This window comes from Excalfactoria chinensis, chromosome 15, assembly GCF_039878825.1.
Source record: "Excalfactoria chinensis isolate bCotChi1 chromosome 15, bCotChi1.hap2, whole genome shotgun sequence".
In the NCBI taxonomy this organism is placed as follows: domain Eukaryota; kingdom Metazoa; phylum Chordata; class Aves; order Galliformes; family Phasianidae; genus Excalfactoria; species Excalfactoria chinensis.
In genome coordinates, this window is record NC_092839.1 from 10987658 (window position 1) to 11003745 (window position 16088).

A 16088-nucleotide genomic window follows, 5' to 3' on the forward strand; every position below is an offset into this window, starting at 1 on the left:
ATTGTGAAGACAGTCTGACTCATTTATTCTAAAGACCAATTGTCAGGTGTCCGGCTGCTGCAATAGCGACTCGATTCATTCTCATAACACAAAAGACCTTTAATGTTACTCCCCTTAATTCTTTGGGGCAAAACCACAGGCATGATTCATAACGAAACAGCAGCTGCAAAATGTATTCCATGTGCAGATAAGGCAGCTGGGGAAGAAGCGAGTTGCAGTGAGAGGACATGAAGCTGCTCACAGAAGCAGCACCAACTCGGCCACACGTTTATAACAAAACTAAAAGATATAAAAAAGCATTTCGTAAAAATTTTATTGGAAACATAGCATGAATCCATAACCATAAACGTCACAACACAGTTTTACAGAGTTTGTACAATATGACAAGTATTTTTATACATGCATCCCCTCGCCATTTTTATTGTTATCAAACAAGAGTTGAACGGGAACAGTAAGCATTCACTTCTAGAAAGAAACTTTGGCATGTGTATGACTGGATAGTTAGAAGTAAACGGTGGTAGATTGAGATCAGAAAGAGGCGCACATTGCTTTGACTGCTTCACAGCGTTTCTGATGGGGATGAAACTCACCAGCACTATTCTCTAGTTAACAGAAAAATGAGCACTTTTTTCAGTCCAGAACCCCCTGTTAAGGGACGAGAAGTGTTAACAGAGATGTAGAGACTAACTCTTAACTCAAAAAACATCAGCTTTAAAGCAATGTAGGCCACGGGTATTTTGCACTCATTAGTTCGGTCACGAACAGAACAAAACTTGGAATGGATTGCTCACATTACTGTACTATACACCGCTTGGTACAACTGGCAGTTTCTCCTTTGGACTAGCATGAGAATTGCTGGCTCAAAAGTCTTGTGCATTGCTGGAGTGTAAAAGTAAAGGAAAACAGAATTTGCACTTGTGTCCATCCATCTTCTGTCTTGAATTTGTCACTGCTATACATACCTACCAAAGTCATCAAAAAAAAAGGAAAACTATTTGCAAGGCGTTTCCTCCCAGCAGACAGCACCGCCATTTAAATCAACCAATGAAACAATCCCTACACCTTAATTAACAACAAGCCTCCTTCGAGAAGAACTATGTTTAGGAATGCAAGTGCTTACAAAAAAATACAGTATGTATACAACTCCTGCAGAAGGAGTTACAATTACAATTAACAGACTTTAATTAGTACCAATTAAAAAAAAAAAAAGCCTGAGCTTCTAAGCAGGAATAACCAATGAAGATTTCAATTTTGCTGCCATTTCATTATTGCTTTGGAACAGACAGTGCTTGAGTCACGTGAACAACAGCCTCTCTTCCAATACATACAAACACATCATAATATGTAGCTTGAAAAACGTCCTCCAGCAATTCACAACACAAATCATTCTGATACCTCCTGTTAAAAGCAATCCAGGTTTCACAGAACTGTGGTGCAGTAGGGCACAAGTGGCAGAGTATAGGCATGGATGGCGGAAACACAGGAGAGTAACACAACTCAGACTCATACTCACTACTTCTTATTCCGAGGCTTTAATTCTTCTGCTGCGTTTCGCAGAAAAATGTAGTTTTTCTTTTGAGGATTATAAAATTCATGACCCTAAAAAAGAAAAATCAGCTCTACTTACTCTCTTCAATGGATACAATATCAAGATTTCAAGGATTAGTGAGAACTTCAAGTGTGCAATGTGCACCACGACCAGCAGAACAGCACAATCTCTGAACCACACTGCTTGTATTTTGTTCACCCACATTTGCAAAACAGCAGTGTTTAACCACTCTTACCCAACTGAAGCTAAAATCCATACTGAAGCACACACTGCTCCAGTGTTAGGTTTCATCATTTTTCTGCCTACTATGACCACTGTACATTTTCTTGCATGCCTATGAAACTGGAAAGACTCTATCACTACCTACAAAGATCAGTAAAAGCCTTATGTGATAGGATAACCATCTTAATCTTTAAGTACAAGTTTGGTTTAAATGTGGCTTTAAACTTCTTACCTTTGACCAATCATAACTAGAAGCATAAGCAAATATATTCCCATTGTGGTTGAAACAACAAGCAGATATTGGCTGGTCAAGTTGTTCTGATGTTTTTAGCTTTGTTCGTGCATCTTTATCCCAAAAGCTGAATCTACCATCAGATCCCACCGTTGCAAGAGTACCATGGACAGGATGGAATGCTATTCCATTTACCTGCAGAGTCACACAAAATATTACGTAGGTAAGACAGCACAGCAGTACACAGATGACTGGAACAAAACACGTGCTGAATCCCAAGAGTAAATGCATGAGAAAAGGGTTTTTGCAACTAGAGATGCCTCTTATTTTTTGAAGTGTTTTACCAGATACATTTGTGAAACTAGACACTGGAACAGCAAGGAAAGCATCTTTATTGTAGCACTGAGATATTAAGTGGGTAATGCCATTACACAATATTGTAAGCATTGTCTCAAAATGAGCAATAACAGTGAGATTAACTAGTTTCATCTCCACCAAAAGGATGAAACAAACATTGAATCTGACTTTAACTTTAAAGAAAGCGCAAAAAATTGCCTTTCCTCAATGAAGAACAACCTCTGGGCTTTAAGCACTGAGTCTAACACAACTTCTACCTGAAGCTGAAGGAGAATACATAATTCATAGCAGGTTTGACGTTAAGATCTTATGCTTTCCTACACAAATGACCTGTTGATATAAGCTCAGAACTTACAGCATAGATATCCTGAGGTGCTGATGTGTTTGTCCCATTGGAGCGGTGACATTTGAAAGTGAAATTATCTTTTGCACTGGAAAAAAAAACCAAAACACCTCTTTTATGTTCTGCATTGTAAAGTGAGCAATACAGTAAGAATGATTTAACAAGCAATACTCACGGATTTGGAGGGTTGATATAATGAATTGCTACCCTTCCTTCAATACTTCCAAGGGCAAATCCAGTAGGTTTGTTCACTTTGTCTTTAAAAATAGCAACACAGCGATGCTGAAATTGAGAAAGATACAGAGTATTTAGATAGATACTTGGGTCAGGTTTTCTGAATGCTGTTTTGCACAGGGACACAGAATGCTTCATTCGACATTGCAAAGTAAAGCACACAAAAAAGATCAAGAGATAGGTCAAATTCCATTGAGATATTATTTACATCTGTAAGCCCTTACCAAGATCAGCAACAAATTTCCTCAGACTTAACTGTACTACTGGTTAACTACTCTAAAACATTATGAAGTCTAGACAATCTAAATTTAAGAGACCTCACTAACGTCCATCTCTACAGTGCTACAATACCTGATATTAATGACATATTAGCAGTCCCACCTTCTTGGAATAAATACCATCATCATACTTAAATTCTACACCAGTTGCAAAGTTTCAAACAACCAGAAAGAAACAAAGTCTGGATTGCAGCACACTCAATAGCAGCCTATCTTCCAAACCATCTCACAAAAGCCCCACGTAGAATAGATCTGTAGGACACAATGAACCTCCATTTAAATGCTGTGCATACAGGTAAACAGATTTATATACAGCAGCAATAACTTTGTGATTCTTATGTAAAATGCAAGGCTTTTGTCATTTCTTATTCTGTAAAAAACGCTTCTGACATTATTTGTACTTCACATGCAGCAGCTTCAGGCACTTCTGTTGAACAAAAAGAGCATTCCCAGAAACTCCTTTCAGTCCCATCACAGGGACAGACTCCAAGATGCAGGAGGTGGCCATTTATATTAGTATACCATCATAATAAACATTCAAGTAGGACACGTGCCATACCAAAGGAAAGGACTCCGCCTTCACAATGAGAACAGCAAGTACATAATTTCAACAATCTGTATAGATGCACTCATATCAAATAGAACTCTTTACCTGGTGTTTAAGAGGCGATTCTATTCTTCTAAATTCAGATGGTTGGTTCTCTAACTGATAAACAATCAAACCCCTTTCTGCAGTGGCCACGGCAGCCATAGGATGAACCTAGATGAGTTACGAAACAGGTTGGAAGAGAGGCAGTTGTGTTCACAGCACGACAGAGAACTCTACTTATTATTTCACAGAAATCCCTGAAGAATTTTACAGCATCAGACTTCTTTCTGGGGAGGTGGAAAGAATAGAGTTCACCTGTAGGTGGTCTTCCAACAAAACAAATCAAATCTCCTCCGCCACTGAGAGCCATACCAAAACCCCCTCGTTATTAGATGACCCTTCCAACATGAATTCCAACAGTGGTATACAACCTCATCTGCAAATAAAGGAAGGCCAGTCCTACTGCTGGTTTGCCTTTGGGATATTACAAGCATACTAAGCCTACTTTGTATGATGCAAATATCTGCTTTCCAGCGGTTCAATCGAGAACATCAACATTAATGTTATCACCAATATCAGAGATCAAATACTAACAAACAGAACTCAGTGTGAACCTTCAAAAGCCCCAGAGACAGCCACTTCACTCTCCCCACTCGCCCCCAGCCATCCAGCTGACTGTAGTTTACTATACATCATGGCTTACCACATCTGCACAGTAACATCTTTCAGGGAGCTGCAGTGTCATCATAGGTGTTGGTGAACGGGTATCCCAGAACTAATGGAATGAAAACAAAACAGAGGCTCAGATTTGAGCAAGTAGTACCAAGCTGTTTCATTCTTGTCAGACGCTACAACTCTCTATGAAGTGAGGTTCCTACATTGATCTGTTCTTGTTTCGGCGTGCTTAAGAAAATATTTTCACTCGGATAAATACTGCCATAAACAGACCGTTAGCACACCCTGCGCCCACTTGTTTGGGTAAAAGTTGTACCTTCAAAGTTTTATCCCAGCTTCCTGTCATCACACAGCTGTAATTTGGTGCTTTAATCCAATGGATGGTCTTCACAGGAGCATCATGCTGAAGAAGAAAAAGAACAAACATCCACTGAGACAACAACCCATGTTTCTTGTTTACGCTCCTCATATTTTTGCATATATTCACACTTTTTAAACCATTCCAGACAATCTCTCTCCTGTTACTATCTACTTTAGAAGCACTAAATATTAGCATACTTAGCTAGGAAAGCTAGCTTCTAATAAAGAAAAAACCTACACAATAACTCGGGACTTACTTGTGCAATCTGAATAGCCTGATTACTGTTGAGATCCCACATTTTGGCAGTTTTATCACAGGACGCAGTAAATACTTTACTTCCATCCTGAAAAACAGGAGAAAGCCCAAGAGATGTGATAACTGTGCCAGCAAATTGTCATGCCTTACTCTCTTCCAGTAATATAACAGTAATGTAACACACACAGGCATTGCAAGACAAACAGGAGAAACAAAAAGAGAAAAGAAGAAACAAAATGGAAATGTCTTTGTGGCTCTGTGTAACAATGGCACATCTAACAGTGCCACCTTCAACTTGGAAACAGACATTTCTCCATGCCTGCCTGCTGCTGTTTCTTCACACCTATATATCAGTAACAAAGATAAAGCTCCAACTCACAGCGACTATTTGCTTCAATATACAGAGAAAATATTCAGTATCTAGTTAAAAGCTCCTCAAATAAAGGGGGAAGGGTAATTGATTTTGGCCCCTTTTTTTCTGTTGTACTCTGGACCATTACATCAGCAGTACCGATAACAGCCTCTACACATCCTGCTAGTCAAATCATCACTAGCCCATTTCAGAGACTGTGTCCCTTTGCTGCAAACATGCTTCAGCAGAAGGCCACGGGGCTGACAAAATCCTCACAAAAACACATTCTGTACTGTGTACACACAACACACAATGGAAACTCTGCTTAGAAAGCAGCAGCTTTAGATTTAAGCTTCTCCATCCAAGGCCTCTTCCAAATTTTCTTTTAAGCCCAAAGAGACAGCTGTGCTATTACCCAGCTTTAATACACTCTCACTTTTAAACACGCTTTTACCCTTATCTGCCCATCTCAGCCTCTTCTATTAGAGTATGCTCAACAAGCATTTAGAGTAATGGAAACCGATACAATAATCATGGGATACACCTACACATGGCACTCACGTTTCCAGAAAATACCTGCCCATTTATTTAGGCTTATGATTAAATGTCAGTGTTTATTTAAACTGAAACATACATCACTCCAGCAGCCATCTAGTACAGGCCCTGTGTGCATCTGCTGAGCCTTTGGAATCGTCTGTCCATTATCCTGAACTTCCCAGCAGCGAACCTGGAACAGGAGACACATATAATACACATGTAACGTACAGATGTAAGGCTATGAAGCTAAAAGAATTCTCATCTTGAAGATGCTTAACTGTAAGTGTTAATGACCACATTTTGCACTTAAGGCACTGATGCTTTCACTTTATTCATCTGTAGGCCTGGCTGTGGGTACTCACATCATTTGCCCATGATCCTGCAATAAGGAAATTGCCCGGCAGTGTTGGTGGACTGAATGCTAAACAAGATATGCTGTCATCGGGCGGAGATGTTACTTCAATATCCTATAAGAAAACAAAGGACACCATAAAATTAGCCACGTTCGAGAACTGTGACACTGAAACCTTTACCTCTCTGGGTGAGTCGGGGCGCACCGCTGTGACACACGAACACAGCAGACAGGGTATGATTTATCGCAGGGCTCACACACGCACCTTCATTGGGTTGTGGTTATCCGCAGTCGTGCTGCCGAACATGCTGGTACCGCCGGTACCGAACCCGGAGGTGGATCCGAACAGACTCATCCTCGCCCTGTGAACAAGAAAGCGGCCCGGTGAGAACGGCGCGTCCCACCGGGGACAGCGAAGCACCGCACCCCGAGAGACCCCGCTCCGCGGTGCGGTGAAACCCCGCTATTTTCCCGGCAGACCCCCGAGCTGACGGGCGCCCACCCCCGGCCCGGCCCACACCCCGCACGGGCCCAGCCGCTCCGCGCGTACGGGCCGGCGGACGAGGCCAGCACGGCGGGCAGACGGAGCAGCGCCATGCCGCGGGATCCGCTCGGCTGCCGGCAGCGCACAGGGCCGGTAACGGGGCCGGCGCGGGGCGCGACCGTTTGGGAGCTCACCGGAACCGGCCGCGGACACGCGACCTGAGGCTGCTCGAGAGCTCCGCGCGCCGCCCGGCCCGCACTCACCACGGCACGGCACGGCGGAGCGCTGCACACGGGGCAGGCCGCACCTCTCTGCGCAGGCGCCAAGAGCGGTGGGGGCGGGGTCAGCGCACGCGCACTGGCCGCAGGGGCGGGGCCTTTGGAGCCGGTTCGCCCTCGTAGCGCGTTGCAGCGCTGCTAAAGCTGCTCCGGTAACTTGAATTGCAGGTGCAACGGGAGGAAAAACGTTTGTTGGAAATACGGGCATCAGTTTCGGCTGCGGATCGATTCTGGATGCGTTCCCCATGCAGACATTTCGTTTCTTCATGTAAAGTTTATTACACGCTTTGATCACGGCTGTTTCCGGCTCCTTTTGGCCGTTTCAGAGCCAACTAAAGAAAATGGGATGTTGTTGCGATGCGCACCGCTAACAGGATTGCTTATCAGACTCCTAATGAACGACATCTGCATGCTTGCTCAGCCCAGACGTTTCAGTGTCCTGCTGTGGCCGCGGTGCTGCTTTAAGGATCGCTGCAGTGCAGAAGGCACAGAGTGGAACGAACTGTAAAAGAGCTGTGATTCTTTTTACCGCTTGAAAGAAGAGACAATCCTAATCTAGTTACAACAACAAGCTGAGCAAGATGCTGATACACGCTCCTTTGTGTCTCTGTTTTTCCCTAAGAGTAATCAAGAAAACAAATCAATACGAAGAAAAACAGCTCGTTTGCAAACAGGCATTCATATCCACCCACAGAACTGCAATTTGTTTGGTAAATACACTCTGGAAAGATAATCTGATGAAAGAGAAGCTAGAACTTGGATTTCAGCCTTCGTTTGAGATGCTGCCATAATTTCCAGCTAAAAGGAAAAAAGAAAAAGGACATGATTAGTGCATGAATGCTGTAACAGTGTCATGGTGTCATGATGTAGAATATTGACAGCACAAAACCATGACAAACAGCCAGACCCTGCTGCAAAACCTTTCTGCTGTGCTGAGGGTTTATAAGAATAAGGATCAGGGCTGCAGGGGATGCAGGTGATCAGATTCCTGGGGAGGGTAAGAAAAACACTAGGTTTGTACGTACTTCTTTTTTCCACACTGGCTGACAAGCAATGTAAGGTCTCTTCTGTAGACTTGCTAACTTGTTTCGATCTTGCTTTGTAAACGGAATCAGGACGTCTTCCCGTATATTTAATCTGAAAAAGTAAATAAAGTTATTACGTTTTTTCACATACTTCAGAAATACCGATTCCAAATTACTTCTTTATAAGCCAGAATAATGGATGAAAAGAGCAAACAATATTGGATTTCTGTGTTGGGTGCTGGGTTTGCTGCTGTTGCTTTGTTTGATGGATTTAGTCAGATTTTATTTACAGAAAGAGAAGAAGACTTTCATTCCTTTGGGGAAATAACTGACCTCTTGATATCGGATGGAAGGAGACCAAGCCACTTTATGCATGGAACGGTGAGCTGGTGAGCCTCAAAAGACATTGACTAGAATAAGAAAAGGCAACTGTAACATTCAGAGACTTTTAGTTAAACCCTTTGAGATATAAGCCTTTCTCTGGTACAGTCAGGTTGTGTTACAGGGTTGGTGAGCAGTTTTCACTATCGGAACTTTACAGGAGGGAATAGTGCAACTGGAACTTAACATACCCCACTCTCTTTTATGGCTTGCCACCTTTAGCCATGAGAGATTCTATGTTGGTCCATTCTGTTCTTTTCAATTTGTCATGTTGGTTTTGTTTGTTTGTTTGCAGTCAGCTTGAGTTCAATTGCCACAAAAAAAATGAAGCCAGGAGAAGCAGTGACAGCTACAACTGGCAATTCCTGATATTTCCTGCTGCAAGCTGGAAATATTTGCTGTTTGTTTGTTTGTTTGTTTGTTTTCTTTAGATATTCTTCCTCCTTCTCTCTAGAAAACTGTTTCTGCTCTCTGCCACCTGCCTGCTTTCCTTGTTGTCTTTCTGTACCTATTCCTTTAGCAATGTAATACTGTGCCCTTTTTTGTTCCCTTTGCCTCTTCCTCCATAATATTCCACACTAAAATATGTATCCATACACAAATTCTCACCCCAAACCAGAACCTTTACCAACACAAAAAAGATTCTTTGTAGAACCACAAGTTATGTCCTTTTCCTCCCCAGCTTCTTCCAGCCATCACTTGTCTTCGAAGGCAGAAACAAAGCAAAATGGAGAATGCTTTTCTATTTGAATTTCCCGAAAACTGCCTGTGTAGCAGGAAGAAACTGAGATACAGTCAAACGAAACACCTGACACTGTTATCCAGTTTCTTTTGTCACTTGGATAAGCTCTTTCTGCAGATACACAAGACCTAAAAACGGTGCCTGTGTTCAAAGAAAATATGAAGAGATAGTAACCATTCTAACTCATCATGCATCCAAACCTCAAGGCTGAACTACAGATCAATATATTTGAATGGAAAACGATACTCACCACAGATCCATATTTGTAGATACACATTATTTCCACACCTGGGTTCAAGAATACCAATTGTCAAGTATCTGTTATCTTCACACTGGGAATGCTTATGAAGACTGCATTAACAATTCACTTTTATGGCAATAACAGTGCAAAACAAGAATCGAGGTAAATCTTGCTTTCTTCTGATGTTACAGAACCTCTACAGACTTACCATGTGGATCTGCATCCACAAGGGTGAAAACAGGAATTTGAAACGTATCCCACAGCTTTCTGACCAGAAGTCGTGTATTAAGATCTGGTACACCTCTTCCCTAGGGAAACAAAACAAAGCAGACAGTTTTAAATCAATTAAAACAACATCTGGCTCCTTATATGCTTACATTTGCCATTTAAAACGTGCAAACAGAACACCTGCAGGAAAATTTCTCCAGCAGGCATTAAGCACTGAAAGCAAAAGGCTGCTTTTTTTTTTTTTTTTTTTTTTTTTTTTCTTGTATTTGTAGCACTAAAGAAACAATGTGAAACAAGGTATACATGGTGTGCTACACAGTATAAGTGCTTGTCTCTCTTAGGTTTGGGCACTTCGGGCCACTTTGTCCCAGAACATGTAGGTGTGGATATTTACACATCCCGCCAGTACATCATTAACTGATAAATTAATTCATTCTGCAATCTCCATAACTCTTTTAATAAGATCCAAAAACCAAACAATTTTATTTCACTTGGGCTTGCTAAGTTTAGTGTCCTCAGCTGGGGCTTTCAGTGACTTTGCAGCACCCAGACAGGTTTGATGAGCTACCAGGCTCTAAGAGGATGGCTGGAGGAAATAAGTCTTTACAATGTTCATTTTATATTTTCATTACCAGCATAATATAACAGTATAAATATGGCAAGACACACCATCTTATTACTGCCTTTTGGCCAAGTTTGAGCACTGTTATGATGCTGAGATATCTTGTAAATTCTTGTGTCTAACAGCAATATGAAATGTAAACTGCATACCGTGATCATTATACACGGGGCCAGTTTAATGCAGAACTCATCATCCAGGAGTCTCTGAAAAGTTGCATCTTTTTCTACAATTAATATAAATTTGGCATGTGAATACAAATCTTTTACGTTAAGGCTACCTGCATGTAATGCAATCCATCACAGCAATCAGTTCAGACTGAATGTTCTAAAATACTTATTCTGGAGCCAAAAGCAGCTCATGGCTCAATTTCGGAGCCAAGAGGCAGAGGAAAAATTACCCGAATATTGTTTAACTTGGAATATTCTTTGTTTTTACTTTATTTTTTCAGTCCACATTGAGAGTTTCTGCTCAAAGGATACTTTTAATTCCATGAACGTTAGATGGCACAGTAACCGCCTAAAACAACAAAAACAAAATCAATAATTAATGGTAGATAAAATGATATGCTTTGAAATAACAACATTAGGTAATGAAGGACACCATTACATCCTAAAGCAACCATTCATCTCCTAATATACAATATATAATATAATATTCTTCTGTATTGTTGCTACTAGAGAAGCTGGGGAGGGTTAGTGTCAGGCCTGTTTAATAAATGTATGGAGCAACCTGAGCTACGTGAAGTACAGGATATCACACAGAGGTAGTTGATCTATGTAGGTCCTTTCCAACCGCAACTATTCTATCTATTCTAATTACTGCTATTGTTATTTAATACATACAGTTGCAGCACAGGTACAATTCACTTTTGTACCATCTTCCTCAGTGTAACTTAAATTACCAGCAACGAAACCTTTAGTTGTAGACAGCTGGGAAAAAAAAGATAGTAAGTTGCATACAGTAAATTGGAAATTACGTGCTTTTATTTCACTGTACTGTATGGGCAAACCAAGAAACTTCTGGAAAACATTCCAACTGGTAACAAGCAGTTATCAGCGGCCATCAACATCTTAAAATGCAAAGCAACTCTGTTGACATCATGTATGTAAAGGTAGATTTACAATAAGGTATAGTAACAACTGCATTTGTGCATACTAAGGAGTTCCTGTAAAGCATGAGATGCAGGACATTCAGAAGGTTCTATCTCTGATTCGAAATTTCCATTTGTACCCCATACTAGCACATCATCCCAGTATAAAATGCAAAGCAGAGGCCTTGTACAGATGAAGCACTGCCTTCCCAGGTAATAGCAAAAGGCCTTGTGATTTTGGCTAGCACTTTGTGCCACTCTTGGAAGCAAGAAAACTGTATGAATTTTCTCTGAAAACAAGAACCTTTTAAACATTATGGTAGAACTTAATCTGGTTTCACTGATATTTCAGTTTTACACACAACCCATATGATTTGGAAACGATTACAGAATAAAAACAGTTATCAGAAGCCACTTACTACATGCAGACATCTCCGAGGTATCTGGAGCATGCAAGAGATTTCATTGATTAAATTGTCCACAACGCTCTGGCTACCAAACAGGAGCGTATCTGAGTAGTATATGTCTCTGTCAAGACAAAAACGTGTATTCGTAATTACAATACTGAAAACACTATCAGGTTGTGAGAATGCAGAGTAACACTCAGCTGAGGGCATGGATAATCGAACCACTGTAAAGCATTTCACACAGAGAAATCTGTTATCTGAAAGATTTGCATCCCACACTGCTCTCCCAGTAGTGTTCTTAAAATACAACTGCATTTGAAATTACAGAAACACCACATTACCTTTTAGTCGCATAAGAATCGCTCTGCACCATCCTATAGATCATAGACAGTATTTTGAGCATCATTGCTGAAAAAATGCATGACAAATTTATTTTTGTCAACTTTCAGAAATGCTCATTGAAAAATTTGTATTTACATTGACTGATATTTGTGTCATACACTAAAACAGTGAAGCACAAACATAATTTGTGCACGTATTTTAACATGTTGTGAAATACTGAGAGATGGCACCAGTCAGCAGACTCAGTAATTTCTAGCAGAGTTAGAAAAAAGTCTATATAATGGAGCTGAGTGAGGGAATACATGTCCTGCTGTCCAGACTAAGGAATTCATTGCCTGATCTGGAAAAGCCAATCAGCTTTTTGTCTGTACTCCAAGATTCCTTTCCCAGTTGGCTTTTTGAAGGAGGGTGAAGTTTTTACATGTAGACTTTGTGAATATGTCTTAATCTGACATTCAGTCAGGCAGCAAACAAACTGTCAGGACACTACAATGCAACAGAGAAAAGCCGAAGGGCTTTTCACTGATATCAGGTTTTATTAGACTTTCACTTCTAACGCACAAGGCATAATTTATCTCTTTTACAAAGTTTCAAACTAAAATACAACAAAAAAAAATTAAGAATTCAACTTTGGAACTTACCAAACTTCGGTGCTGTTGCAGGGCAGTCACTTCTTATTTGTTTTGTAGTAGAGTGTGGTATCATTTGTAGACCTACAGAATCCTTAAATCTGACATACAGCAAACAAATGCAATAAAACTGTAAACTAACAGAGTAAGGATATGAAATGATTCTATCCAAGATTATTCATACTGAGAGCCCTCTCCTGAAGTCAAAGGAGATAGAGTTTTCTCAGCATTTCATTGTAGTGCCCTCAGGTATGACAGCCTGTCTATCTAGCACCCTTTTTCACTTTAGAACTCTTTGTACTTTTAAAAATCACTGACAGTGAAACAACCATCATTATACACAAAACCACATCAAGTTTCTCTAAACGTTTCTTTGCTCCTCGCATCCTTTGGGTGGCAGAGTGTAACCAGTGCAGCAGCAGCTCCCTGCCGCTCGGCAGTCACCATCCTGCAGTACTGCAGCACTGAGAAGGCTTTTCTGCCTTCTCAGTGCATCCTATCTGCACAGAGTGACAGTCGACGTTTCACTCCCTTAAGGTCAGAAGGAAGACTTCTTTTAGAGAAGGTCTGCCTAAGAGCCTAACCCCACAGCCCTCACAGACAGCTCTCAAGGAAAGATCAGCCTAGCTTCACAGCTAGCACCCAGCTATCCTTCCTGGCCTTGCACAGGTCCCTACAGAGTAACTTTCTATAAAGCACACATCCTGCTTTCGGCCTGGCATTCTCATGGGTGACCTCATTCCCAGGTAAATCTCTCTCTGGGTACCTACAAATGTTTACAAGGGACATTTCAAACATGAAATCATACTCTAATTTCCACTAGCTCCTGCCTAGTTCCAGCTGTGCAGGTTGGGTATCGATAGGTGCCTACAAAAGAAAGAACTCTCACTTGCTGTATTTCTATTCCTGTTTTCTGCTGCAACTGAAAATGTATGTTTATAGGACCTCTTTTCTTTCTCATTCCTTCTACAGAAGTTTCACGTCCTCCTTTACGCTACGGCCTGCTCTTTAGTTAATGCATGATGCCTGCTCATGCATCACTTTGTACATTAGTTTTTCAAGAAGCTGAATTATGATTCTGATAGAACTACACCAGTTCCACTTTTCTGGAAGTTATAAAATCATCGTTTCTGTGGCATACGTATCAATATAAAGCCAGACTTGAAAACACACAGTACTTACTCTATATTCCTCCAATCTGATCTATTAGCCAGTGTGAGAACAGGGGCTTGTTTTTTGGCCAAACTTTTAAGCACATCCAGAATAACATTTTCTATTGCTTCAAGAACTTCAGAACTGAAAAAAAAAGAATAAATAAATAAATAATAATAAAAAAATTATGCAATTCATATGATTTAATGTAGTTCCACTTCGCATTTTGATCATCTATCCCTATCCTTCCAGAAGTCATTTAATTCAAAACTGCTTCAGGGATACATACGTATATCTGTGTATATATATATACATATACATTTCAAAACCTCCTTTGTTTTTGCACGTCCTTCTCCTTAGTTTCCACGTAAGATTTGATTCTCCATTCCAGATTCATGACTGAAAGCACAATTAAAAGTACATTTCTATTCAACCCTAAAACCATTGGATTTTTCACCAGCTGAGCTTTCAGAGCAGCTGGCTGGTTTCTGACTCATGATTAATGTTTTACTTCAAATGATGTAATATTGGCCTTGGCTGTGATTTGTGCTAAGTTGTTTTTAAATGCTGTAAATTTAAAACAATGTTCAACAGAACAAATACTTCCTGTTGTACCGCTGCACGTTAACCTTCTGATCTGCTGCCCTAAACAAACTGTTAAGGGTTTTAATTATACGAAGGCTTGGTCTCAACTGAACCTGCATCTTTCACCTACAAAGACCAAGTAACCTTGCAAGCAGATGCATTACATCCAAACTTCAGACTGCTCCGAGTGTTATGACAGATGCTCTTTATTTTCATAAGCAATCTGACACCAACATTTCAGCTGTCCCTACCATTACAACTCTGCTATACACCATCATAAGTATAGGTGGGATTTAAGAGCAGAAAACCAAAACCAACAAATGAACAAAAACTTATATTAGCATAAAGATGTATCAGCAAAGGCCTATTTTGTCACTAAGTAACACACTAAGACAAGTAGTGTAGACCATACTGAATGAATTATCTTACTGTTACAAAACCAGTAAGAACCATTATTTGAACCTAGCTGTGAGGTTCACAACAACCAGGCGTCACTGCAGCTCTGTTCTGTCATCTGAATCCATTTCTTCCACTTTGTATCTCAACTTGCACTTACTCCTTGTTTTGCTAGAACAACATTCTCATTCTTTATGAGGCAGGGCTCAGGGCAACACTGTCTCACAGCATTTGCCTCCTCATTCCTAACAGTGTGAACAGATACCAGCTTCTGTATGGCACAGGCAGTGATCTTCAACATTTGTAGCATATAAAACTCATTTTCCAGCGCTGTTAGTAAGCAAGAATAACTATACAGAAGGAGTTACCAATGAGTATCTGCACTGTGATAAAGCAATGCACTCCAAACCCCAGAGCTGCAAACTGAACGCTAGAACCACGCATTCCCCATGCCCTGCCACAGAGACCATGGGCTGCCCAAGTCATACTATTATGATTATTATCCTTTCCCACATAAGATATGTCTGAGATGCTGTCTGTTGTATCTCAACGTGTTTGTTCTCACTGTTTTCTGCACTGCAGTCCGTACCTACAAACTTGCTTGGAAGTCTGAGGAAACCCACCTGTGCTGGGGCAGTGTGAGGTGTGAGGGCTGCTCTCCGCCATGTTTTTGCAGCACAGCGTGTTTTTCCCTTTGGCACGAGCCCATTACCATTGCACAGGCACTGCCAACGTAACTCCTACCACAGAAAGAGCACAAGTGCAGCATTTCCCAGCTGTTACCTGGGGACATGGCTGCCATGAGCCGATGTTCTGGTTTCCTCAGAGCCATCTTCGTGCCCAGCCAGCATCTCAGCACCGCGCTCCTCCATGGTGGGCACTGCACACCCACCCAACCTCCTTGGAAGGGTTGAAGCTACTTTAAAGAGACTGCCGGAATAGAAAAGAGTATTTGGGGAGGTAAAGCTCGTTCTCCAAATGGAACCTGTGTGGGTAGGATGCGGGGAAAGCAGAGATTTGCTGCAGGATCCTGAGCTGAAGAACGGCTTTTCCTGACTGACGGACGGCTTTTCCCGCTCTTTCCAAGGCCGCGGCCTTTCCCGCCCTGACCGACAGCCGCTGACCGGCCGGACTGGCTGCCTGCATCACC

General features: G+C 41.2%; 2 protein-coding genes across 5 annotated transcripts; both read right to left on the reverse strand.

Moving 5' to 3' along the window:
* Positions 1 to 295: 295 nt before the first annotated feature.
* On the reverse strand, positions 296 to 7214 carry RAE1 (ribonucleic acid export 1). Of its 4 annotated transcripts, none has more exons than XM_072350034.1 (13): positions 7084 to 7214; positions 6602 to 6698; positions 6347 to 6451; positions 6082 to 6174; positions 5097 to 5183; positions 4796 to 4882; positions 4508 to 4579; positions 3868 to 3975; positions 2879 to 2985; positions 2716 to 2791; positions 2004 to 2198; positions 1514 to 1599; positions 296 to 962 (listed from the first exon to the last, which is right to left on the reverse strand). In XM_072350034.1, coding segments are annotated over exons 2-13 (1107 nt in total). In that variant the 5' UTR covers positions 6692 to 6698; positions 7084 to 7214; the 3' UTR covers positions 296 to 961. The 4 variants fall into 4 exon arrangements, with proteins under 4 accessions (XP_072206135.1, XP_072206134.1, XP_072206133.1 ...); XM_072350033.1 differs by having other exon boundaries at positions 7015 to 7125; XM_072350032.1 differs by lacking the exon at positions 296 to 962 and having other exon boundaries at positions 1371 to 1599.
* A 562-nt stretch (positions 7215 to 7776) lies between these two features.
* Positions 7777 to 15810, reverse strand: SPO11 (SPO11 initiator of meiotic double strand breaks). The gene is made up of 13 exons (XM_072350464.1): positions 15722 to 15810; positions 13988 to 14101; positions 12818 to 12906; positions 12176 to 12242; positions 11847 to 11955; positions 11180 to 11266; positions 10817 to 10853; positions 10487 to 10596; positions 9696 to 9795; positions 9497 to 9534; positions 8457 to 8533; positions 8124 to 8235; positions 7777 to 7896 (listed from the first exon to the last, which is right to left on the reverse strand). Exons 1-13 carry the CDS (start codon positions 15808 to 15810, stop codon positions 7777 to 7779), a joined length of 1149 nt encoding a protein of 382 aa, XP_072206565.1.
* Between the last annotated feature and the right edge of the window lie 278 nt (positions 15811 to 16088).